This window comes from Halichoerus grypus, chromosome 9 (genome assembly GCF_964656455.1).
Source record: "Halichoerus grypus chromosome 9, mHalGry1.hap1.1, whole genome shotgun sequence".
Lineage (NCBI taxonomy): Eukaryota > Metazoa > Chordata > Mammalia > Carnivora > Phocidae > Halichoerus > Halichoerus grypus.
This window is the reverse complement of record NC_135720.1, coordinates 137,844,135-137,871,461: the sequence shown is the minus strand read 5'-3', so window position 1 is coordinate 137,871,461 and position 27,327 is coordinate 137,844,135. Positions and strand designations below refer to the sequence as shown.

Genomic DNA, 27,327 nt, shown 5'->3' with positions numbered 1-27,327 from the left:
ATCATAGTAAATCCTAATATAAAAAGTAGATGATTCAGAAGCACAGATACATAATGTTGGCATCAGACTGAATATACTGTTGTGTAGCTGCTTATTGAACTCTGGGGTCCCAGAAGCACTACCCTGTACTGTTAAGGAGTCTTGGGGCACACGCTTTCTTAAATTCCACTGTGGCAGCTAGTACAGAGGGGAAAAAGACTTACAGCACTAGGATCAAAAAAGTCAAAGACAGTTCTAAACTGGCACGTCTTTCTCGTCCTGGCATCGGTGATTTCTGCCATACCTTCATCTCACCACCCTGGTTTTCCAACGCTCACCACTGTATTCCTTGGGTGCTGGCTGGCTATGGGAGGTCTGCCAGGGAGTAGAGGAATTACCATTAGCCTGGCCTGTTCTGTGGCTTTTTGCCAGCAGAAAAGTGAAACGGGAAGAGCCACAGTTGCTTTCTTTTATATAAACCCACAATAGGTCTATATAACCCAAGAGTAGTGGTCTTATACTAAACCACTTTAACTTCTCTGATCTGGATGCCTGGCCTCTGATAAAAGCCAAGTAAGCTAGAAATTCACATTTCGTTGAGCAAATCCAGTTTAAATCAACCTCAGGGGCTTCAAATGTTAAGTCCAGTTTGCCAACAGATGGAATGCACTGGAGTTCTGAATTGCAGAATAACTGGAAATAAAAGGAGCTTTCATTCTGCAGAATGCAAATATTGAAAATCAACAATAGCCACAAACAAAAAAAAACAACAGTGATCAAAACCCCAAAGAAACATCTTGTGGTGAAGTGAAAAGCCTAGGAGATGAGAAAGGAGCAGATCAGATTTTAAGGTACAGTTTTATTATTAGACAGCTGCCTGTGCTACTTAAGTCCTGTGGGCCTTGGTTCCCATACCTCAATGAGGAAGAAGGAAGAAAAAAAGGTGGCACTGTATTAAGGTGACCTTACAATTCCTCCCGGTGCTAACATTCAGTGGTTCTAAACACACACCCTGTTACTTTGACTACTTAAGGGACAAACGTAAAACTCCATCTATTACCAATGTATCGGCATACATCAGGTCATCTTATTTGGGGTTATATCTAGAGTGATCAGTACTATTGCTCTATGTTTTCTCCCTGTCCTTTCTTATCTGGGGGGGCTGTTGGAGGGAGGGAGGTAAGCGAGAGGTACAGCTGAGAGCATCCTGCAGGACATCGCTGTGGTGTACGGGGATGCCGGGCCGTGCCAAGTAGGCTACGGGACACGGACGAGACGACCCACACCCGAGAGCATCCTGCAGGACATCGCTGTGGTGTACGGGGATGCCGGGCCGTGCCAAGTAGGCTACGGGACACGGACGAGACGACACACACCCGAGCACACTGTAAGGCGCGGGTCTTGTCGGTGAAAGTGTGAATCACAGGGTTCACTTTGGGTTCACACGTGTTAGTTCGCTTTCCGACCCTTCCCACCACAGGCTTTTCCCTGTTACAGTATCTTAAACTGCCTCAGTGCTATGCTAAAATGACTTTCAAGTTAATCAGCTCACAGAGAGAACCGGACAAGATTTTCATTTTTCTCCTTTAGATCTCCAGCCAGTTAGATTCTTATCCAGTTGAGGGACCCTGGTGGGACGTTCTAGTATCCAATCACAGGCATGCTTTAATCACAATAAAGTCACTTCCCTGCTAAGAGTCTTTTATACCTAATTAGAACAACAAATGTTTACTGATGGAGTTTGTAAAGATAACCATAGCACTAAAATTTATTAAGCACTTACTACATTCAGAGCACTGTACCCATCTCTCCCACATACGTTCTCTTTTTTCCTTCCTTCTAATAACCCCATGGGGTAGGTACTACTTTTTAAAATCTCCATTTTAGAGATTAGCTCAGAGAAGTGAAGCAAATTGTCTACGTTACATAGCGAATAAATGGCAGATTGAAACCCAGGCTGGAGTGCTTCTCTATTGAAAACTGTCCAAGACAGTTTCAGAGCTTACTGTGTTTTGTAAATTTTATGGTACGGTGGTCCATTATGCTGTTCAATGCCCCTTAACAGCAAGATGGATGGGACACGTTCTATTTAGAAATTTGCCTTAAGAAAAGGTTGTCACTCCTCTTGAATGATACACTTTCCGTTATTACAAAACGAAAGCTGTGCACTTGGCTGTTCATCTATTCGCTTTTGCTCCCCAGAAGCCCTGGCTTTTATTCTCAACTGCAGCAATGACTCAGATTTTGTGGGTGAACAACACGGTTCTTCCTATTTTGCCTGAAGATATAGTATTATATGCTTTTATAAACTACTCGGAGGCTTAGGACAAAAACAAAAATAAAAACAAAACAGGTTTTCAGTAATAAAGGCAATGTGTTAGTAAAACAGAATTACATTTTAATTATAATGATATTTTCTTTGGCCAGGTAAAGTCAACCTGATGAGGTAGTGAAATAATAGATAACAATTAACTGTGCTGTGCCTTTTTATTACATGCTTTAACATACATTATCACATTTGATACAATGACTGTCAAATAAGACAGGTATTACTTATATCTGCATTGGGCAGATAACAAAACTAGTGATTAGAGAAAATAATTTCTCCAAAGTCAAGTGACAAAACATGAATTGGAAGTCAGTTCTTCAGACTCTATTTACCATACTTCTAATATTTAGTGGAGTAAGTTTTATTACTTGTAAAAAAAAAATAAATAAATTCACAAATTCAATGACAAAGAGTGATTTCTTACATTGTTTATAAAAATATGTTGCTTAAAAAACATATAACTATTTTTTTGCATTCACTTCACTAGAAATTCAAAATGGTCCAATATGACCGAGCAATTTCACTATACATGTATGTGTGACACTTCAGATTAAAAGTATCTTGTTCAAATGTTGATGAAACCCTTATAGATAGATATTACCATACTTTATATTACTGTGAAGATTCATTGTTGCCTTTTCTGTATTCTTTCTTCACTCCTTGGGGAATTCGCTCCTGCCCCTTCCTCCTTCAGGGGTGTAGCCAATGTGGCTTAAGTGGGTTAATTGCACCCCTCGTTACTGGGGTGAGAATCCTGGCTGGCTTAAATCAACCAACACATTAACTCCAAATTCAGGGACGTGCACACAACCCAAATCAGTCAGGCTGATGGGACTTTGGTTGGATCTCCCAGGACAGTGGCCTGCTCTCTCCTCTATCCTTGGTGGCATGAGGCGTGATGCCCGGTGCTACAGCAGCCACTTTGCTAACTCTAAGGAGGTGAGCCTGAGAATAGCTGATAGATCAGACTGCCAAGTGATATAGCAAAGATTGCTGGCAGTGACTCCCTCTGAGTTCTGAATCAAGCCTTGTTTAATGCAAAAATCTATCTCGACATTTTAATTAAGGAAGCCAATAAATTATAAATATAAATTATCTCTCTGTTGAAGCCAGCATGAGTTGCGTTATTCACAACATAGCTCTAAATAAAATATCCAATAAGTCAAGTAGGAATCCTAGTGCTATGTCACATTATCAGATTAAGTACAATGTGGGGAAAACTAGAAATTCAGAAGGGTATACTCAGGTCTGCTGTTTGAGCTATATAAACAGAAGACCAATTCACAGGGGGCGCACACGCACACACAGTACAGGTGGGGGTGTGGTAGGAGAGTGATAAATGTTTAGGGCAAGTGCCAGGAGAAATGGGAAAAGGAGCTGAGTGCAGATGCAAAAAGGATTATGATCGAGGGCTCAGCTGAGATGGCAATGCATGACTTTATAATGACGCCAATTAGCATAATCTCATTTAGAGCATTTGGAAGCAACGTCACATGCGCGCACACACACACACACAAGTTGTGCAGACATGTGGGACCCAAGCATTCGTATATTTTAAAGCACCCCAGGTGATCCTAATGTGCCACTGGGTTTGTGTTAGCTTGTACCCATTCCTCACATAGCTTTAGCAGAAAGCACACTCTGCTTTCAAAGCATTCTCCTTCATTTTATATAAATGGAACATATCTGGGAATAGAAAAGATGTCTTTTAAATATGAAATACGGAAATCCAGTGGAACCACTGCTTGTTCACAGAAGCTTTCTAATTTACCCTGTGTGCACGGAATACTGACGATGCTTCAGAAATGCATATTCCAGAGGACCTGTGTGAGAGACAATCAGACCCTGGAAAAATACCACCTTCTTTAAATTACCTTTTCTTGAACATCTACTGTGTGTCACCCACCACGCTGGTCCTTCAGGGCCTCAGACCCTACTGACACAATGCCTGTCCTCCAAAAGTCCACAGTCATCCAGGGGAGACAGGCGGACAAGGAGGCTGGGGGAGCACACTGAAGGGATGCCTCACCCTGGGGGAGGTGGGGAGGAGACGACAGGGAGGGCTTCCTAAGGACATGGCTGGCTTTGCGTTCTGAAGGGGAGAGATGAAGCAGGTGAAGGAAGTAACAGCAGGTTCGAGAGAGAGGAAGCACCCCGAACACGGACACGGAAAACAGAGCCTCTGAGTGTGGGGTAACTGGGGAAGGCATATCACTTGGTAAGGCTGGAGTACCAGGTACAAGGGGAGAAGCTACTGGCCATCAAGGGCCTTATGCATCATGCTGGGGCTTTTCTTCTGTGACTGACGGCTCGGAAAGTATTTTACACACGGGCTTAACACAATGTGCTTGGCATTTTAGAAATATTCCCAGGAGAGCAGGGAGAGAAGGGACTGGGGTTTGGGAGGACAGTGAGGGTGGAAATGGGGGAGTCGGACTGAGGTAGATGAAGAAATCCAGCAGCCAACTGCTGAAGGCCTGCCCAGAGGCAGCAGCAAAGGGGATGAGGTCTTACCTAGATGAATCACAGCGCAGATTTGGAAAAATGTGACCAACCAAAAGTAGTGGGTGAAGGGAGAGGGAGAAGTCCAGGATGCCATTGTGGTTTGTGGCTAAGTAGCCAGAAAGATGTATTAGTGTGCATCAAGGTAGTAAACACAGAGCATGTAGAGAGAGGATCAGGTCAGCCCCGCATGTAGTCCACACGGCTGAGGCACCACCAAAAGGAAAGGCCCCGGAGTCTGGGGCACGCAGGCCTGGGTGCATGGGGGCAGTGGGGCGTGCTCAAGGAACAGAACCCTGGTGTGCGTGGGCTCGAGGAAAAAGCAATGCAAAGAAGTCTGGAGGGAGAGGCGAAGAAGGTGAAGGAAAGGCCCGGTGGAGATCAATACTCTAAGATGCATTATTACCGCATGAACTTATTCTCTGAATATTATGAAATAAATATACCCAGGTAAGTGTTTCCACCATCCCTGAGGGAAGCTTTAATTGCATGTCTGTTACATATTCAAGATCTGTTATTATGAATACTTCATTTGAAAAAGAGTTTTTTCATGCATGAGTTAAAACCATTTGTCTTTATTTAAAAACGAGTGCTTCTGCGTGTTACAACGAAAGTGAAAATTGGTGAACGCTCAAGCCTTTCAAGTGCCAAAAGGCGATGCTGAGTCACCAATGAAGTAGAGAGAGGGATCACTGCTAGACCTGAGTGTCGGCAGCCGCTGACCTTTCGGGGGCACACACTTGGTGATCGCTCAGCAGCAATTTTAATCTGTGGTTCTAAACCTCACTGCAGATTGTGACAGTATTCCGGTAGGAGAGATTACGTTTGCCTCTCTTTTTCTTTGAGCAAATTTTCAGGTTTTGACCTTATCTTCTTCAAGTAAGTGAAAGGTGAGAGACTGTGAGCTCAGATAAACACATCAGCAGATGGGTCTGTGATAAAAGTGGACTTCTAGAACGTGTGGGAGTGACCTTCCCCCACATAAGGATGCTCGCACGAGAGCAAGAGGGCTTCACTTCCTTCCACAGCGGGCCCCAGAGCAGGGACATGCTATATTGATTTAGCACATAGGTTGAGTTTTCAACAAGACTCTGACCTGAACACTATCGACTAAATGCAAGGTAAAAGCATTCACATTTAATTTCTGAGTACACTTGAAACCATTCAAAGAATTTTAAGGCTAGTAAGAAGGTTGGGAAAATAACATCAGCCAGAAAACATGGGCTGTTTGTGGAGAATTAGGTTATGCCAGCTAATCTTGATATTAGCTGATTATATTTTAGTTACAGTGTGCATCTCTATCTGCATACTTTTATATAATACACAAATATGTACATACAAATATTTATTAGAACACATACTCAAAGTCTGTATTTCACATCTTCCTTTTTAAAGTTACTAAATCAATATTACATTTTAAATTCTGGAAGTGTCAAAACAGACCTATGCTGCATGGAAATATTCTAATACCTGTAACCAAGTTAAATAAAGCAAAGTCTATCGAACCAATCAGTCTGAAATGAGAAAATACTAAAATTCAAAAAGCAGAATGTAAAGGATATATACTTTATGTAATACTGAAGACTTTTCTAAAGTCCACATATGTATAGCCAGGAAGAAGAAGAAAAGGCTTCCCATAAGAGCTCAGGTTCAACTAAAAAAATATATGGTACTTTCAAAATAAAAGGTCTTATTTCTTTATTCTTTCTGTAGTGAATGCATAAAGAGAGCCCAAGACTAGATCAGTTGTAAAAAGAATATATTGTATTTTTTTTAAAAGGGTATAGGGTCACTTATAATCAGATGGAAATTGGGTATAGAGTCTTCATACTTGATCTTTCCTTTTAGTAAATAAAAAAAATTACAAGTTTTCAAGAGCCAAGGGCTGGTTATATTTTCAGAAAACATAATTAGATTAATTCATTTATGGCAGCTTCAAGTTTTTCCTTATTAGCTCCAGAAAATTCACCCACCTTCTGTCCGTTTTTAAAAAACTGGAAGGTCGGCATGCATTTGACTTCACACTCTGATACAACATCCTGACAGTCATCCACGTCTACTTCAAGGAACACCACGTTGGAGTACTTCTCAGACAGGGAATGAAAGGAAGGCTTGATCATTTTGCAAGGCCCGCACCAAGTGGCTGAGAAGTCAACTACTACAAGTTTATCCCCTGCACTGTTCAAGGCTTCCTGAAAAGCATACTCGCTCTCGATCTGCTTTACCATTTTGGCGGCTGGGGTCTGACAAACAACTGTAAGGACCGATGAAAGTGGATCCAAAACGCCGGACAGAGCTTCTGTATTGTATTTTTAAAAGGCAAACTCTAAAATGTAGGACTTACACAAATCGTATCAGATGCTCATTAGGAACCTGTACATATTATATGAAATGCACTTTGACTAGAGTTTAGGAAAAAAAAATTATACCAACAATATCCTGAAGATTCCCCTCTATTCAAAGTTTTTGATTTTATAAATAAGTTTGGTTTTTATTTTTTTAAATTTTTTAAAAGATTTTATTTATTTATTTGAAAGAGACAGAATGAGAGACAGAGAGCACATGAGAGGGGGTAGGGTCAAAGGGAGAAGCAGGCTTCCCGCTGAGCAGGGAACCTGATGCGGGGCTCGATCCCAGGACCCTGGGATCATGACCTGAGCTGAAGGCAGACGCTTAACCAACTGAGCCACCCAGGTGCCCAAAATTTTGATTTTTAAATGTTTACACCGAGCTCCATAGGACTAGGTTTTTTTTTTTTTTTTTTTTTAAATATGAAATCATGTGGTTTGCAATGAGGTCTGGAAGTTTGGGTGAGTACGGGGCAGGGAGAGGAAAGTTAAAGACCACAGAACCCTGAGATCAGCAGCCGCTGCACCTGCTACTCAGGAAAAATTAAGATTTCTACATATACTTCTACTGAAGTTCTGGAGGAAGAACTAGATTAATTTCTTCAATCAACAAATATTTATAGAGCGCTTTCCATATGCCAAGCCCTGTTTTAAGTGTTGAAGAGTAAGTATTCAATAAAACAGACAAAATCCCACTTGTTTCCTAATAACTATAAGTTTGCATTAATAATGATGATAACAGGACCAGTTACTGAGGATGTACTATGTGCTGGATACTAGTGGTGGGGCTGTTTTAATTACTATAATTCTACTATAAGAACAAGAATGGTCATTTCACTGAGCACTTATTATGCACTGGGTAATCTTCTAGAAGCCTTCCATTTCACCCTTTTGATGGTCCTATAAAGCAGGTACTAGCAAATTTCGCTAATTCTAAAAAAGCACATTTCTTGACATTTTAGCATCTCTCAGTTTGAGAAGTGTCTTCTAATCAACAGTGTCTCAACATTATAATGAGCAATGCCTCTTTCCTTCCTTAGTGTTACATAAATTAATGGCAAGACTTGTAATTAATAGTGTTTTAGAGTCTATGAAATACAGTATTATTCTCATTTTACGGAGGAAACAGAGGTAAAGAAAACGTTAAGTATCTTGGCAAGGTCACACAGCAAGGCAAGGTCGAGGTAGCAATATAAAATCAAAGACCAAATTATTCTTTGTTTGTGACTAAGAGGAGAGGATATTAAAACTTAGTTGACACTGTGTAGGGGAGGGTGTAAGGAAACACTGTTTTACCTCTGGAACACCTTGTTTAGTGGGTAACTTGCGATCCTTAGGATTTAAAATGCACTCACCTATGATACAGCCATTCTACTTCCAGAAATTTATCATACAGTTGATATTCATACATACATGAAAGGACCCGTTTCTGAGATTATGCACCGCAGCACTACCGTAAGATGAAAAGATCAGAAGCCACCCAGAGATCCATCAGTAAGAGTCTAGTTAGATATGGTCAACATCTGGTACAGAATATATCCATTTACTTTTTAAAAAGGAACGAGGTAGCTCTTTATGTATGGGTTGAAATTATCTCCAAGATACGCTATCATATGAAAAAAGAAACATAAGAATTTGTAGCCATGTTAACATTTGAATAAAAAAGCAAGTGTCTAAATAAAACCACAGATGTAGGTACGTGCTTATATAGGTAAAAATAACCCTAGAAATCTACACATAAAACTAGAAACAGTGGTTGCTTCTGTAGAAGTGAACAAGGGTCTGTAAGGGTTAGGAGGAGGCTTTCTCTGAATACAGTATTAAGCATCCTGTTACCGACTTTATAATTAAAAACCAAGAACCAACTTAGTACCTGCTCCCCCAGCTGTGGCCGTTACTCCTGGAACATTCCAACTACGCAGTGATGTGGCAGAGCTATAAAAGGGGCATTAAGAGACTGGGTTTTAACCCTGTATTCTGTGGGATGATAGGCAAGTGCTTTTGTATAGTTATGGTACGCAGATCAAAAGAAAAGTAAAATACACTTCATATATACAACACATTAAATTCTAGTCCATAATTCAGGGTCTTTTCTTGAAGAGGGGGGAAGAAAAACAAGATACGATCTCTGTCCTAAAGACATCTGCAGTGTAGTAGGGTGGGATAGTTATGCCAAAAATAAATATATAACAGAGCAACATAATTAAATGCAGTATTTGTTGCCATCTCCCTCTACTGCCCCATTGGATTAGGAGCCTCTTATCCCCATTATTGCGCCTGTCCCCCAGGGAAAAACTTGCGTTTACTGAGTGGAACTGAGTTCTCAGAGCATGACAAGGCAAGTAATAAAGGCATTTGCACGTCAGAGGGGTAGCGTGAGAACAGTTTTCTGTGGGTGTCAGAGAAGATGCAAAGAAGGGGAAATTAAACTAGGTTCTGAAGGATGAACTCAACAGGACAAAGGAAGCTTTTCTTCACCTACACAGCAGAGATGGGATGCGGGCAAGGTGGGACTGCATGAGCTCTGGAGGTGTTCCCAGCTCTATGGTTTAAGACAGTATGTAGGGGGGGCAGACCCCAGTGTTGGGGTGTCAATGACTAGCTCCAGTAGAAGAGAAGTACCAGGATACACCATGCTGCAGGTCCCAAGGGGAAACATTATGGAGGGCAAAAGGTAAGAATATCGAAGAAACTGGGTGGAGAAATGCAAAAGTGGAATAGTAAGAAAATACGAATGCAAAGACTAGATAGGGGAAGATAATCAGCTTGCACCTAGAGACACCTGAAAACAACAGGAGAGTGTAACAACGCCTGGGGGTGGGGGTGGGGGTGGGGGCAAAGGTCAAATGAAACCTTAACCCTCAACAACTTAAAATTTTAAATAAAATCAGAAAAAGAAAGCGTTGATAAATAAAAAGTGAGGAGTAAAGAGAAACAAGCAGCTTTAAAATCATCCCCCTTCAAAAGAAAAAATCTTAAAGTGAATTAGAGATTTGTTTTATGCACAGTAGCTGGATTATTATACTTTACGGTAATTAAAAATGGAATGGTCTCCTTTCTTACCCATGTGTGTTCTACATATTAACGGAGCTAAATTAAAAAGAACTTGAGTTTTTAAAACTCTTTTATTTTTATTTGACACGTGTGCATTTAAAATATCTCTGGAATTCTGAAAGGCACCCAAAGGTAGTATTGAATAATGGAAAATATTAACAGTCATTAGAAGAAGCTAGTTAACTTTTTTTTTCCCCAGATGCTAAAATTCCAGTTTTCCAATTTCAAAAGAAGAGTGTTAACATGTACACTAAAAAAGCACCACAGGGCGCCTGGGTGGCTCAGTTGGTTGGGCGACTGCCTTCGGCTCAGGTTGTGATCCTGGAGTCCCTGGATCGAGTCCCGCATCGGGCTCCCTGCTTGGCAGGGAGTCTGCTTCTCCCTCTGACCCTCCCCCCTCTCATGTGCTCGCTCTCTCTCTCTCAAATAAATAAATAAAATCTTTAAAAAAAAAAAAAAAGCACCACAGATGCTAACTGTAATCCTGGCTTCTTAATCTTGTGCAAAAACCCTTGAGAGAATGAATTATTGGCCCGTGGAAATACTTGCACTTCACTATTTTTGGTCAACAGAATTCTGGAAATTGTGCAAGTCAGACTCTGTATGGCAGGCTGGTAATCACAGGAGAGGGGCGCACAGACTGGGGCCTTCAGCCATTGTTAATAATGTGCTGAGGAAGACACAGGCCAGGCCTGGGGAGCCCATTCCGCAAACACCATCAACCCACACTCCACCAATCACAGGACTCTCGACAGTCTTAAAACTTGAGGAGTAGAGCTAAAGAGAGAGAGAGAGAAAAAGCAGAACTAGCTTCCTCATTTCTCTAGTGACTGCCTACATTGCTTGCTGTGAGCATCACTAGCATTAATGTTTCTCCGCACGTCTCAACAGAAATAACTTCAGCTACGAAGAAGTCATTAATTATATTTTATGATAAAAAGTATTGCCGAGAAACAAAGTGTGCTTTTCAGGGGGGAAATGAAAATTCTTATTCCTTGAAAATAAGGTATGGGTAAGGTTTTAATTTAACTTCTGTTTGTGTCTTCCAAGCAATTTTCCAGACAGATTTCCCAGGGTAAAATGTTGTTACAAGATTTTAGAGAACTAAGGTCAAATGAGTAAGTTGTTTTATCTTCCTTCTTTTTTTTTTTTCTTTTAAGATTTTATTTATTTCACAGAGAGACAGCGAGAGAGGGAACACAAGCAGGGGAAGCAGGAGAGGGAGAAGCAGGCTTCCTGCTGAGCAGGGAGCCCGATGCGATGCGGGGCTCAATCCCAGGACCCTGGGATCATGACCTGAGCCGAAAGTAGATGCCTAATGACAGAGCCACCCAGGCGCCCCTTATCCTTTTTTATTTAAGTGTTTATTTAAATTCCAGTTGGTTAACATACAGTGTAACACTAGCTTCCCGTGTACAATATAATGACTCAACACTTGCCAACGTCACCGGTGCGCATCACAAGTACCCTCCTTAGTCCTACCACCTATTTCTCTCATCCCCCCACCCAGCTCCCCTCTGGTAGGTTCTATCTTCTTTTTCTTTTTTTAAGATTTTATTTATTTATTTGGGGGAGAGAGAGAGAAAGAGAAAACGAGCAGGGAGGAGGGGCAGAGGGAGAGGGAGAAGCAGGCCTCTGGCCGAGCAGGGAGCTCGATGCGGGGCTCGATCCCAGGACCCTGGGATCATGACCTGAGCCGAAGGCAGACGCTTAACTTACTGAGCCACCCAGACACCCCAATTCTATCTTCTTAATTAAAATATCTGACATACGTGTCAGCCTTTGAGAGGAGGCCAGGCATGTTATACAAATAAGGATAGGATGAGGGACAGGAACAAATATTCTTACGTCCTTCTCACCAAATGCAGGGGAGGTTTTAAAATCATTTTTAAAAATTTCATTCCATTTTGAATTTTCTTTTCTTTTCACCTTTCTGTCTCAATTTGCCAAAGTGAAATATGTCATCCCCATGCAGCCTGGGTTGCCAGATAAAAAGAGAACACCTAGTTGTATATGAATTTTCGATGAATAAATTTTTAGTATAACTACATCCCACTTATTGCATGGGACACAATCTATGTTAAAAAATACTGTTTATCTGAAATTCAAATTTAACTGGGTATGCTGTATTTTTATTTGTTAATCCTGGCAACCCTAACATATTGAGTGGATCGTGTCCCAGTGGGGGCGGGAAAGGCTGGTAAGTGGTCGTGCACAGCGGTGATGAGACACGGACAGGGCTGGGACAGGGTGCAGAGACCGATGGCGGAGGACAAGCGGGGGGACTGGTGGAACAGTGGCGGGCAAGCCCGGGGTGGCTGCAGTGCGCACTCGAGCTCTTGGTACAAGGCCGTCCCTCTCCCTGCCCTTGGCTCACTTCTTCCCGACGCTGGTGAATTCCGTGGAGGGGGCATACAACCAATGCAGCAAAAACGGAGATTCCTTTAGGTTTGATAAATAATTTGAAGACACAGTAACTGCCATATCTATGTAGACTTTCTTTTGATTATTATTATTTTTTTAAAAGATTTTATTTATTTATGTATTAGAGAGCGAGAGAGAGAGAAACAGCATGAGAGGGGAGAAGGTCAGAGGGAGAAGCAGGCTCGCCGCTGAGCTGGGAGCCCGATGCAGGACTCGATCCCAGGACTCCAGGATCATGACCTGAGCCGAAGGCAGACGCTTAACCAACTGAGCCACCCAGGCGCCCTCTTTTGATTATTTTTTATCAGTACTTTCATATACTGCATGTTGGCAAAGAATTTCATTATGAACTTTGTTTCTTCCCCTATTATTAAGATTTCTGAGAGCGCTTGGGTGGAGAGGTGGAGGGGACACAGTAATCTACTAAATGCGACATTCTTACCCTGGGATCTGGGAAACTTCCCATTTTCTGCAACATGACCCCGCCTGCCCATAAAAGGAAGTCACAAGTGCCGGCTGGGGTCCGGATAACCTGCACAGGACGTCACCCTAACCTGCTTCTAAGCTGCCCTGCTGGCCTTTTCCTATGTCCATGTGTCATGGCTTCAGATGATTTTCTCCTCAACCTTTCTCAGTGATTTAGACCCTGACTAGGGGTCTAAAATAGAAATAGGGTACTATTTCTCTGGCTTGGACACCTACTACCGTGGTGGTCCTAAAAAATTCCAATCCTTTGGCCGGAAGCCCTGGGCTGTGGCCCTAACCCGCCCCGCCCCCACCCCCCAGGGAGGAGTCCGGGAAGAGAGCAAGTTGGACGGGGCTCTCTGAGGAACAGAGCGCTGGACCAGCCTGATCTGTTAGTCTCTGACGATATTCGCCCCAACATCCGGCTTTATTCAAGATATCTTCGCCCCCAGGCTGACGGTGAATCAGTCACCAGGGCCGGGGAGAAAGGAGGTGAGGGTGGTGGTTTTTAGGGTCTGCTTGGCTGCTTTATTGTCTGCTTTACCAGGAGGCCATTCAATGGAGTCCTCAACGCTCTTCCCCTACTACTGTCTTCTGCCCCTTTTATTCCTTCTCACACCTCTTTCCACCTAGAGTTTACCTACTTAAATTTTGACTCAGAAGTGGGGGAGAGAGAGGCAGGGGAAGAGGCCACTTCGACCCTGAGCTTAAGCTGTCAACCCACCTTTTATTAGAGCATCTTACACTGTGGCTTTTTAGCTACTCGTGGGATGGGAGTCATGAGCCTGGACTCTGGAGCGAGACTGCTCTGTAACTTACTAGCTGTGTGACCCTGAGCAGTCACAGAATCTCTCCGTGTCCGTTTCCTCATCTGCAAAATAGGGGATAATCCGAGTTCTCATAGGGTCAGGATGAAGAGTAAATGAGTTATGCACGTATGTCAAGCTTTGAGGATAGTGCCAGTTACATGGTGTGCACCAAACAGTTGAAGAATAATAATAATAATAATAATAATAATAATAATAATAGGTCCACTCAGATTCCACTGTCTTTGTTAGTCCTCAGGGTGACTGGCAAAGCAGAATGCTGGTATCCACCAGGCTCTGGATCTATCTCTGCCATTTACGCATGCTTCCATACCCCTCCCATCCTTGCAGTTACAGTCACAATATTAATGTGTAAAAAAAAATGTTTGGGTTTTAGATCAATGCCATTTTAGAAGGAAAAGAGAAAAATACATTGATACAGTGGCAAAGGTAGGCTCAAGGAAACATGATGAGTTAGTCCACCTGAATCACCAGCTGAGGAGGGTTAAAAATGAAGAAAATGCCTTTGGGTCAGGTTGGCACAGATCAGGAAGCAAAAGGGTAACTAGACGCATTTGCTGTTGAAGTAAAACACAGCGGAACCATGTCTGCATCTTTGGTAGTAATTATATGATCACCTTGAGAGGAAAGACATTTTAACAAATGGGAGCACAGATCTTATACAAAGGGAGCGCTTTAGTCACGTCCTTTATTTTGAGGCTGAGTTAGTCATTTGGCTTTTAGAGTTCACGGCGCCCGTGAACATGGGTTTACTATTTACAGAAGTACTCACTTCCCCATGCTTTGAGGCCATACCCTGAGTGTGGTTTTAGAATGACATGTGTTACAACAATAAGGCAACTCAATCAGGCGGACATTTATCCAATTGTTCCTGATATTTAGCAACATCCCTAGAATTACTTTTTAAACATTTTTAGTCTTTGCCAAAGATGGGGAATGGAGAGGTGCACAAATGGCTTTGGACGAGCTGCTGTGGGGAACTGTGTCAAGCATGGCATAAACATGCCAAGTCAGTAACTTGTTTCTTTATCTGCACGTGCCGTGCAAATCTGGCTATCGTAGAGTGCTGTATCCATTAAAAACCGAATATGCTATTTCCAGACAGCAGGTAGCTCGAAGCTCAACAGGGCCAGCAGGCAGGGATCCAAATTCACATCTCCCTCTCGAGAAGAACCACTCAAAGCACTCTGTTGCGACATTATGTTCCCCAAAGCACAGGGGATAATGAAGGCTCGACAAAACCGTGGCTGCCCTGGGACGGAGTCAAATGGCCATTACTCTTCAAACAGAAAATGCTGGGCAACGTGACTTGTGTTATCTTAAATCACTAGACAAATCTGATTAATGGAGAAACGTAGATCAATACCGGATTTCTAACGTGAAACGGCCCCTTTCGCTCCAGGTAGGACCTATGTATTTACGAAACTTGATGCCACAGGGATGAACGGTCTCTCAGGGAAGGAAGGATGGTGTTATAACCCAAGACTTTTTTCCCCCCGAGACTTTTTTTTAGGTTTTTTTAGATAAGATCTTATTTATTTATTTGACAGAGTGAGAGAGCACAAGCAGTGGGAGCAGCAGAGAGAGAGGGAGAAGCAGATTCCCCGCGGAGCAGGGAGCCCGATGCGGGGCTCGATCCCAGGACCCAGACCCTGGGACCATGACCTGAGCCGGAGGCAGACACTTAACGACTGAGCCACCCAGGAGCCCCTTCCCTGAGACTTTTAAAATAAATTTTTGCTGTGTGCTTCTGTCCACATGAAGCCACAGACAGTATTTTCTACATTTTTTTTTTATTAAATCATATTTCACTGTGCACTGGTAGGCATGAATTCCCAGATGTGTTTGTATTAATAGCAGTGCTTAAGGTAGTCTTAGGAAGTGTGGGTTATGCAAATACATATCAGCATTTTTTTGTATATTTAATATTGTACTTAAAAGTGCACTGTACTGATACATTACTTACAATTCTTCCACTCAAGTTATGCCTAGCGTACTCTTTAAGATAAAAATATCATATACTTTATTATTTTTACAGTAATTATATAAATAAGTAATTTGGGGGAATATGAATTCTCTCATTTTCTTTCTGCTCGCACACATTTTTTGGGTCCTTTACCCGACTACCAGCACATGTTCAACCACTCTTACTCTTTCTCTGTTATTAAACCACGTTCTATAGCGATACTTCATGCAACCAACCTTAAAAAACCAGCTATTCCTAAGAGTTTTCAAGATAAATAACATCTATCCTTAAAATAGCAATTATTTCTAAAAACAGACCATAGACGTCTCTACTATTCTAAAACATCTGCTTCTTGCTGTAATTTAGGCCCAATTATTTTACTCCGGGACTACTAAAATGTGTAGGGATCTCTGGGTATTTGGGTCCAAATTAAGTGGTCCTGGGCCAGCTGCACTCGGGGAGTACCTTTGTTAAGGACTTAATGCCCTTATGGCCCCGTCCTTGCCTTCGTTTTAGGATGCCGCCACTTTTTAATGGATCTCTGGCTTCTTGAAGCCATAACCACCCTCTCTGTGACTGCTGCTAGGGTTGACTGTTTTTTGGGAAACCAGACATGTCTGTTTGTTAGAAATAGTCTTTTTAAAAGTGGACTGCGTGTGGATGGGGGCCTTGAAGAAGTAAGGATGTGGGGAGAGAGAATGAAACGAGGATGTGGACAGGCTGGGTCCTGACTGGCGGGCTGGCGGGCTGGCGGGCTGGTGGCCTTGGAGCCAGGTACCGGACGGCAGAGGCTCCTGCACGAAAGGCCTCTGGCCGTGTAAAGCACTGGTGTTTGTTTTCTCTGTGCTCCTACGCTGACTCATCAAGCATATCCATACACAGCCGTTTGCGGGGGGGGGTTCATATGAATTTGTTTATAGTTTAGCTGATGTATGTCTGTGTCTATAGAAAAATTCTTAAAATAACACTAGTCACCAAAAAAAAAAAAAAAAAGACAGGAAAAAAGCTTATTCCACCAACATGGTTTCACAACAACGTTTCTTCTCACGTGTGTCCATTCATTTATGTCCACGAATGTAGAAAATTATTGAAATAATAATAGTCACTAAAAGAACATGAGATGCCCACTTCATAAAACAGAGAAGCTGTAATAGTAACCCGTTAAAGGCTCACTTTTAAAGGTGAATATATATAAAGTTACACAGATTAACTGTGTTTAGAGACGGAACTACGCAGATGTTAAAGACCACTAAAGACTGAAACAGAATTGTGTACTTTTTCCTTCCAAGCATTTTCATATTTTATAATAGCTTTCTACATTAGCAGATTATAAACATCTGTGTTTAGCTAATAAACTGAGATTTCCCCCCTGAACACATAACTCTGATAAAATCTAACAAGAAAGAAAAAAAGGGGGGAAGGAAGGAAATAGAGACGGGGAGAGAGAGAGAGAGAGACATCTTTTATATGCATGGCAATACTTCTTTCAGGCCAAAGACAGAAAGCACCTGCTAATAAGCAGAGTTTTAATAAAAAGTGTTCTAATTATAGCCTACTCTACTTACCCATAACTTAGCCAAAGAAAAAATTCAACTTTAGTGACACGGAAGACCTCTGGACCTGTAACCTTTCCTGGTAGTTAGTATGATGTGTTTTCAGAAATTACAAGCTATGTTTATTATGTGTTTAATTAAAATAACAGAGGACAGCATACAGTGCACAAAATAAAATCAAATTACCTGCTGCTTTGGATTCTCTTTACCAATGTTCCCTTTTATTAGGGCAGAAAAATGGGAATTGGCTTTAGTCAAGCCATCCTCTATAAGTGTGTATTATAAGAACTGAAAACAGTTTTTTTTTTTTAATGGTCATGGAACCAGAGATAACACTCCAAAATGAAATTCTTCCCATCTCCAGCAAAATTTGTCATAGAGTATAAAAAATAAATCAGGTATTTTCCTTAAGACTCATTCTGAGTGCACATTTTGCTCTAAGCTTTATTTGCTTTCTGCAACAGCATTTAAGAGAAACCCAACTGACCATGTACAACGTAAACAATGGCTTCAGAGTACTATTAAGAAACGCACCTGGCCTCACTCAAACAACATGTTTGTTTAACCTGGTCACTCTCCGGTGCCTGGGGTCAGGCAGGAGCAATCTTGGTTGGGTTGGGGGAGTTGGGGAGGAGAGAAGAGCAAACATAACTGACTCACTGAGAAAAGGGTGTACTATCCTTTGTAATTACCACCATTTTAACAGTTTCTAGCAGGCCAGGCTATCATTTAAGTGACCCACTGTAATTTGGGATGAAGTCCCGGGAAATTATGCCAACTTTGGAAGAGGAGCTGCATTTCTGAGTTTACTCAGCATAACGAACCCACTGAAATGCTGAGTGTTCCTTCTTTGGTATAAATTTACGTCAAGGGAAAAATTAACAGTAAAAGGAATCTAGCTAGAGAGGAAAAGAATACCACAACATTCACTCCCAGGAAAATTTCCATCATGTTAAAAAAAAAAAAAAGAAAATATGTAGAATAGCATGATGAACCCCCATAAACTCATCATCCAGTTTCAATAATCGTCGACACATGGCCAGTCTGATTTTACTGTATCCTACCCACTCCCTGCCTTGCATTCTTTTTTTAAAGCAAGTTGCAGATAGCCTATATTTTATCTTATATAAGCTTTCATTTATAATGTATGTATATATTTAATCTAAAGATCACTACAGAAATCTCACTGAGCATGAGATGTTTAAGCCAGCTCTAACCACATCTTACAAAACATTCTATGTTAAAACCTATCTGCTTAGAAAGCTAATTTGTTTGAATATAATTGGGTACTTAAAATGACAAAGTAAGTTGAATCACAACCCCCTTGTATTTTATTTATGGGGGAATAAAAAAGACTGAGAAAGCAGTGTCCGTTCCTCAGCCCCTGGGATGCTAGTCTTTGTGGACACTGATCAACAGGAGAAAAGGTTGAAAGTGACCCAGTGAGACGTGTCTGGATGGAGCTGGAGAAAGAAACTTTCCCCTTTTCCGTCCCTACACATGCAGAATGAAGCAGAATGCCAACAGGCCAAACCTTTGGAACTTCAAAAATCACTCATCAAGCAGCCTAGCTCTTTACAATAATTTATTACCGATCTTAAAGCAAAGATCAAAAGGAACTCCATCTAGCACTTATATTCAATTCCTCACTGCCCAGTGACTAATTTGCAAAGGAATGAAGCCTTCACAAGGGAAGCCAAAATAATCCGAGGTAACTTTGATACAATGCCACAGAGGATATGAAGAGGAAGCCCGTAGAAGCGGCAAACGGCTAAGTTCCATTAAGAGTTCTAATAAAAGAATAATGGAATTTCCCTTAACTGTGAATAAAAATGTTAGAAGTGGGCAAGATTTAGACAAGTCAGGCAAAACCTTTGATTTGTCACAGCCTTTTGTTGTTCCCGAGTGTTAACTTTAGCCACTGCTGCATTTATGTTGATTAAATGGCTTCATCTGAAAAACTGCAACTCTCCTATCAGGAATCCAGCCCATCTCCCTCCCTTTGCTGGCATATTACTTATCTACCTGCACCCTCTCTCTACTGACAGGCATTACTGGCTTTCCCGATCTCTTTCAAATAAATTGCCATATTCTGCAAGGGGACTGGTTTAACTTGAAAAATGCAACGTGAAATGGTATCATTTTTAGTACTGTATATTGCCATGGTCACACGATGCACAAACACCTCTTTCACAGATTGTTGGTGCTTAAAGTCAACTGGTCACTATAGAAACACTAGAAGCTATTGAAAATCCTTCAACTTCTATGAACAACTGGCACAGTTTTTCCCTCCTGAATCCAGACATCTCCGTAATTCTCAACTGAGGAAAATAGTTTTCACACTACTTATCTTGGCTAGTTAAAAAATCCCCACCACATGTCTCCTTGTAAATTCATAGATCAAGATTTAAGTTTATATTAGCATTTCAAGTGTGCACATTTTTTGTTCGCTTCTGAAATCACCTCGAATTAACAGATTTACTGGAACCTTACATGATACAGAAGTTGTGCACGAATCTCAGGAATCTTGTAATATATTTCCCTATGATGATGTGGTGTTGAGCATTTTCTTTAAAAACAGTCAGAAGTGTGTGTTTTTTTTTTAAAGACATCTTTAACAAATATATGGTGAAATGCTCATAAGTAAGAAGATGTCTGGGAATTCTTCAAACACAGGGAGTGAAGAGCGTGGGGTGTAAATGAAGCAACACTGGCCATGGGTCTATGAAGCCGGGGGACAAATACGTGGGAGTCACGGCACTATCTGGTCTTCCGTGGGGCAAATCTTTTGGCAGCGGGTATTTCAGATACTAATGTTAGGGATTTTATTTAGAGAAAATAACTCTGTCAGGAGCAATGGAAAACCAAAGAGTTGGCAATTACTAGCTCAACTGTCTTTACGAATTCAAAAGTCAAGTTCATCACTTCAGCGTTTGGAAAGAAAAAGCCAACCAAGTAAATAACACCCCCAAATCTGTCTTTACCTCATCTTTGAGATTTCAGTGACAATGTGTAACTGGATTTTAATGTGAATAAAATATAATTATTTTAGTTCAGAAATAAAGATTTTCTGACTTCTTTAGAAGAAATAAACAGCTGACAAACTAAAATGGAAATATAAATGTAATTGGAAAACATACTTCAAAATCACTGTCTGCTGGTGAGAACTGTGCTCTGCGTTCAGAAAGACTTCTATCCAACACACGAATAACATGCTTCTCTTACCTTGTGGTCATACGGATTGTAGGAATGGAATACCCGGGAAAGATCTTTCGTTCTTTGCTTTTTCTGTGGAAGAAAATGCAAACATGTCAGTTGACAGCTGGCAAAAATATACAGGTGCATCAGTATCTAAATGTCTGTCTGTCTGTCTATCTATCTTTCCACATCTCTGTCTACCTACCCACCTGCATTAAGATACTGTTTCGAGATTCTTCCTTGTGCAAAGTGAGGGGCTACGGTCCAGTCTGAGACACATGGTTGCAATTAGAAATCAAAGCCACTTGGTGGTTTTGTGGGTCGTTGTCACAGACCAGCCAGGAGACCTTTTCCTAGAGGTTTCGTAGTTGAAACACTAATCATCCTCAAAAATCCTATTTTCAAACGCATAACTCAGAGACTAAACTGAAGAGAAAGAAAACTCAAACACGCTTAGGACACTGGCCATTTCATTGTAATACCAACTGCTATTACTCTGACCTGGGCACTGGCGTGCGTCCAGTTAAACAATGCACCTTCACCTGGCTTCCTAGTCACAGCTCGGGTCTGTCTGCCTGAGGCCACCTTTGTTCTGTCCCTGCCGTGTAGCCCAAGGGCCTTGCACGGTGTCTCACATGCAGCACTCGATGCGTAGTTGCTTAAGGAATAACGGAATTTACCTGACGTAGACAGGCGTATCTATGATGATGACATAAGCCTCATATATTGTGAGGAAAAGAGAAGCCTCTTTTCACTGCTAATGATATGTTTTTCTCGAGCTGAACCCGCCACTTGAGGACCGTCTCTACCTCCTGCCTGCCCCGGTGTCTGTGACAGTGAAGGGCGGAGTTCTCTTCTGGTCGACTGGAAGAAGCAGCTTGTTTTCTCGTACACGGAGATCTGTCCACTCACTGTAACCACCACAGGAAATTCTGTGCGTGGCTCTAGATCTTCTGTGCACATATTTTCACATACAATTATCACTTTCAAAGAAAGGGGATCATTCTGGATACTCTGTCCTAAAACTGACTTTTTCCACTTCACAACTGATCCTTGCCAAACTTAAGGACTTGTATAACCAGCTCCGCAATCCCTTATATGGAGTGCTGAAATCCAAAAACTTCTGCAATCTGAACTTTTTTTTGGCATTTCATTTCCATTTTTTCATAAAATGATCATCTTTGCCAGCTTGACAGGGTGCATTTTTTTCAGAAACGATAAATTGTACAAGTGCAGACGCAGAATCAAGTAGCACGCCATGCTGATTACCTTGATGGATGATACCAAAGTGCCTCCTCCCTCCAAACCCTACCCCGATTTGCCTTCCCTCCAAGAGTGAATGAGAGAAGGGACTGCAGCTAAGTCGGAAATTCTTCATTTCTCTTTTCCATTTACAGGTTAGAACGTTTCTCAATTCACCGAGCAGATGAAACATCTTTAAAACAGGTATCGAACATCTTCCCAGGTGCCAGTTACAGAACTGATTTCTTCGATGTCGAGTTAGCCCGAGACCGTATCCTGCAATTCTGGCTTGAGAGTGGTCTTTGCCCTTAACACTGCCCCCATCTGGCTTCTGGCCCCACTCTGCTGTTGTTAATCCAACTACCAGGTAGCTGAGCGGCTTCTGTCTTCACTTGTGAAAGAATCCTTGCCTGGTATTCAGGTTTCCTAGGGAAGTATTTCCGTACTTCCTCCCTTTAAACTCCAGTGTCTGCCTGAGCACATCTGTCCCACCTCCCCCAGGGCCAGGGATCCAAGCAGACCCTCTAGCCTGGGCTCTATGTGGCCTTGGGCAGCCACATGGCTAAGCAGTTGAATCTAGTGTTAACTAGGATTTTATATTCGAGTCATCTGTACACACTCACTGTTGCCCCATAGATCAGTTTTCCTATTTCAGGATGGTCTTTGGAGCTGGCAGGGCTTCAAGTCACTTGGCTTTGTTTCTACATCACCCACTAAACATCATCCCTCCCTGCCGCCAGCCAAAATCCCAGCCGCCTCCTCCGTCCACCTCGAAAGTCGGCTTCTGACCATCCCAACGCTAAAGTAACGTAACACTCCTTTTCCCCCGAGAGCAGGGATGAGCCTCCGACTGACTGGGAACAGTCCCCTGACTCTGCAAGAGCCCCGAAATCTCTTCTGAACAGGTCACTGGTTCACCAAAGTTTTTGTTAGCTTATAATTTTCTCTTTCCTTTCCATGTACCCTCTTAGTTGTATAACAGTTCTTGGCTTACACTTCAATCAGAAGAAAAATGACGGATACTAACGTTTCCTTTGGTAGAAGACTCACTATAAAACATGGGGTGAAATTTTTTTCAGAAAGGAAATTATGCTAGGAAAGATAAAATACGGAGCATGTCGTTATTCAATTTAGGAGGTGTCCAAAAGACTGTTTAGTCCCGAAAAGGTTGAGCTACCAGCTTGAGTTGGCCGGTGGAAACGGAATATTCAGAGGTTGTTTGGTGTGACATTTTCATGTGGTTTTGGTTTTATATCTCTATTTTGACAGCTAAAACCTATACATGCTTTTTACCGTAAGCTAATTCAAATTATTTCGGGAAGGAAGTGGGGTATAAATGACAAGTAAATAACACAATTTGGATTAGCACCCAAAAGAAGTCAGCGAGGAAAAAAATGCTCTTCTTTCTGACAACAAATCTATTATATATAAATACAGGGAAGTCTTGGCTAGGAATCCTGAAGGTTATATGTATTAGTTCAGTTAACTGGAAATTACTGCTGTTTTTCCTGTGAGGTCAGAATCCATATAGCTCAGTACTGTATGTTCAGGGATCCAGAGATTGGCAAATGATGGCCCATGGGCCAATCTAGCCTATCGCCTGTTTTTGTAAGTAAGATTTTACTGAGACACAGCCACACACATTTGTTTACGTGTATCTATGACCACTTCTGTATTACAGCAGCAGAGTCGTGTGGTGCCCACAGAGATCCTGTGGCCCATTAACCCTAAAGTATTTACTCTCTGGCCCTTTACAGAAATAGTTAGCCATCCCAGATCTCGAATCTCTATCTTGGACCACGTCTACTTCTGGCAATAGTCCCCTGACCCCAAACCAAATAAACAACTATTCAGCAAAATTCCTTGCTCCTTCTACTCAATGAAGACAGTTCAAGGACCAATCATAACCTATACCCAAACACATCAGGATGAACACATCGGGCCAAAGAACCATTAGCTGTCTTGCTTCCAGGATTTTACTTTTGGGCATTCAATGTTCAGACAGAGAATATTATGAGTCGGTTTGTAGAACACGCTGAAGTAGACATGGGACTTTCAGAGCCTTCTGTATTCACACTGTAACTGCTGACGACAGAAATGCTGAAATCCTTTAACTGAATTCTAGCGCTAAAGCCGAGGAGAAGCTTTCATGTACAAGGGACAGAAGCATGGCCATTATTGCTAGTGAGCCAGTTTCCAATAGGCAGACGGTGCTAAGAGTCCTAGGCTACAAAACTTGTTGAGCCTTGCTATCAGCACTTTTAACTGAAACTAAAAGCCGAGCCAAAATTGGAATAATTAGATACTTTCCTATTGCATCATAGTGTGTTTCTAAACTACCTCCCACTTTTTAGCCTGTTAAAACAAACATCTCAGTCATGCAACCACCTATTAATTCTCTGAGTGTTTAAAAAGTAAACATGTTGAACAAGGCGTGTGATGAACTTGGAACAAGGGTGGCCAAAGTACAGTGAGTATGGCAAACATCTCCCTCGGAGTTGGACGAGGGACCTTCGAGTCCCTTTCATCATGAATCTCAGGGTACAGGCCGCAGAGATGAGAGGTGATTACAAAGGAACCACAGGCCAAGTCCTGCAGTCTATGTGGGGTGCAACTGGGTTTAGAAGATGAGGCAGCCTGAAAATTTGGTCAAATTTTGAGATTTCGGAGAAATCTCCATCCTAGAAGTGTTTCCTAAACTGCTTTTATATTTCACACTCCAAGAACAGAAAACACTGACGACCCCTTTAAGATCCAAGTTTAAACTCCTTTTCAGACAAAACCAAACAAAACTAAAGGCCCCAATGGAGAATTTTTAACAGTTCGGGTTTGCAGACAATGGAATCATTTCAATTTTTATCAAAGGGATACAAGGAGTTAGATCTGAAAGAGGCTCACATGCAATGAAAATCTGTATTTTGAAGGTGAGGTTGTATAATCAATTAAATCGTAACAATATCCACCAGCTTAACTTCTCCTGGGCTTCCCAAGAGAATTCAATGCTTTCTGTGCTCATTCTCTACTTGTAGATAATACAATATAAATGTTTCAGGATACTTTGTGGTAAGAAGCACAAGAACAGGTTCGAGTTTCAATGTACTAACTTCCTGTTCCCAGTTCCCCACGTAAGGAGCTTGGAAGTCACTGCTCCAGCCTAACAAGTAACAAGCTGAACAGACAAGAGTCAACTCTTTTTTGGATGCATAAGGGAGGGAAAGACAGAAAACACTGCTGCCCCCAGAACTGGGAGAGACCAATAAACCAATATGGGGAATGTGGCTTCTGGAGCATTCTGGAGCGTAAGTAGGAAAACCTGACAGGTAATGGATGCATTGCTGGAGGCTTGGTGCAGACAACTCTGTTAAGGACTTCAGGGGGATCCAGTCATGGGGCAGGAGTGGGGGGTCTACAACATCGTGAGATTTACCTCCAGGAGCTCAACCAGGTTCCCACAACAAATATGGGAGAAAACTCCCCTGTGGCTTCTGGTATGGGGAGGGGAAAAAGAAACATTTTGAAATACACCAGAGTATTCTGTTCTTAACAAGGCCTGCCCTCAGGGGGAACTAGTTAACCAGAGCCTAATCTGCTGGGGTATTATCAGAGACTAGCTAACCTGACAAGGGAAATACCCAACTTTAGCCCACTAAGCCATCCTGTTCCACCCAAGGAGGGAGGAAAAACACTGAGAAAACCTGTTTACAGTACAGAGGCAGGATCACTAAAAGACTGAGATCTAATCATAGGACTCCAGAATGCTTCCCCTTGTCCTTACACCTCATCACCACATTACTAAAGGCCTATTTGTGGCAGTTCCTTTTACCCAGTACATCATGTCCGGCTATCAAGAAAAATTACAAGACATACCAAAAGGCAAAAACACAATTTGAAGAGACAGGCCAAGCTTCAGAACCGGACATGGCAGAGTGCTGGAATTATCAGACTGGGAATTGAAAATATGTTGAGGGTTCTAATGGATAATGTAGACAGTATGCAAGAACAGATGAAAAATGTAAGCAGAGAGATGGAAATCAAAGAATGAACCTCTCCCAAACTTCCCTCCCCAAAATGCTAGAGATGAACACTATAATGGAAATGAAGAATGTCTTTGACAGGCCAAGTAGTAGACTGGACATGGATGAGGAAGGAATCTCTGAGCTAGAGCTGTATCAATAGAATCCTCAAAAATCAAAAAGAAGAGAGAACAAAGACTGAAAAAAAGAACAGAATATCCAAGGACTGTGGGACAGCCATAAAAGGTGTAAAATATGCATAATGGGGACATCAGTAGGAGAAGAGAGAGGGGAACACATGAAATATTTGAAACAATCATGACTGAGAATTTCTCCAAATTAATGTCAGACACAAACCACAGATCTAGGAAGCTCAGACAACACCAAGCACGACAAATGCCAAGGAAACCTATTCTTTGGCTTATTATTTTCAAATTATAGTAAATCAAAGATAAAGAAAAATTCCTGAAAGAAACCAAAGGGGGGAGGAATCCCTTATCTATAGAGGAACAAAGATAAGAACCATATCTGATTTCTCAGAAACCATGCTGGCATGAAGAGAGAGAAATATTCAGTGTTGAGAGAAAAAACCACCAACTTAGAATTCGGTACCCTGCAAAATTATCCTTCCAAAATGAAGAGATAAAAACCTCCTCAGAGAAACAATTGAGGGAATTTACTTCCAGCAGACCTTGTTTGTAAGAAACATTAAAAGAAGTTCTTTGGAGGGGCGCCTGGGTGGCTCAGTTGGTTAAGCAACTGCCTTCGGCTCGGGTCGTGATCCTGGAGTCCCTGGATCGAGTCCCGCATCAGGCTTCCTGCTCGGCAGGGAGTCTGCTTCTCCCTCTGACCCTCCCCCCTCTCATGTGCTCTCTCTCTCTCATTCTCTGTCTCAAATAAATAAATAAAATCTTAAAAAAAAAAAAAAAAAAAAAAAAAAAAAAAGAAGTTCTTTGGAGAGAAGGAAAATTATATAGGTCAGAAATCTGAATCAGAAGGAAGAGCACTGAATAAGTAGTGAAGAATAAGGGCAGGTAAAAGAATTTTTATTTTTCTTATTCCTTTTTTTTTTTTAAGGATTTTATTTATTTATTTGACAGAACGAGACACAGCAAGAGAGGAAACACAAGCAAGGGGAGTACGAGAGGGAGAAGCAGGCTTCTCACTGAAGAGGGAGCCGGATGCAGGGCTGGATCCCAGGACCCTGGGATCACGACCTGAACCGCAAAGGCAGATGCTTAACGACTGAGCCACCCAGGCGCCCCTATTTTTCTTATTCTTAATTGATCTAACAGGTAACAACTTATTCAAAACAATAATAGCAAAAATATATTCAATTATGCATGCTTATGTATATGTGAAATGAATGACAATGACACTGGGGTGGGAGAAAGAAATTAAGATAATTGTGTTATTCGGGTGCCTGG

At 41.8% G+C, this 27,327-nt stretch overlaps 1 protein-coding gene and 1 pseudogene across 6 annotated transcripts in view; both read right to left on the bottom strand.

The window, feature by feature from the left end:
• Positions 1-27,327, bottom strand: part of CDKAL1 (CDKAL1 threonylcarbamoyladenosine tRNA methylthiotransferase) — a 642,750-nt gene that overhangs the window by 96,291 nt on the left and 519,132 nt on the right. For all 6 annotated transcript variants that reach the window (XR_004926977.2, XM_036123558.2, XM_036123557.2 and 3 more), the window contains one exon: positions 20,673-20,735. Coding sequence is in view for 5 of the 6 variants with exons in the window: in XM_036123558.2 (XP_035979451.1) it covers positions 20,673-20,735 (63 nt within the window). In the remaining variant the exon portion in view is untranslated. The remainder of the gene's footprint in view (positions 1-20,672; positions 20,736-27,327) is intronic.
• On the bottom strand, positions 6,605-7,118 carry LOC118555432 (thioredoxin pseudogene; annotated as a pseudogene).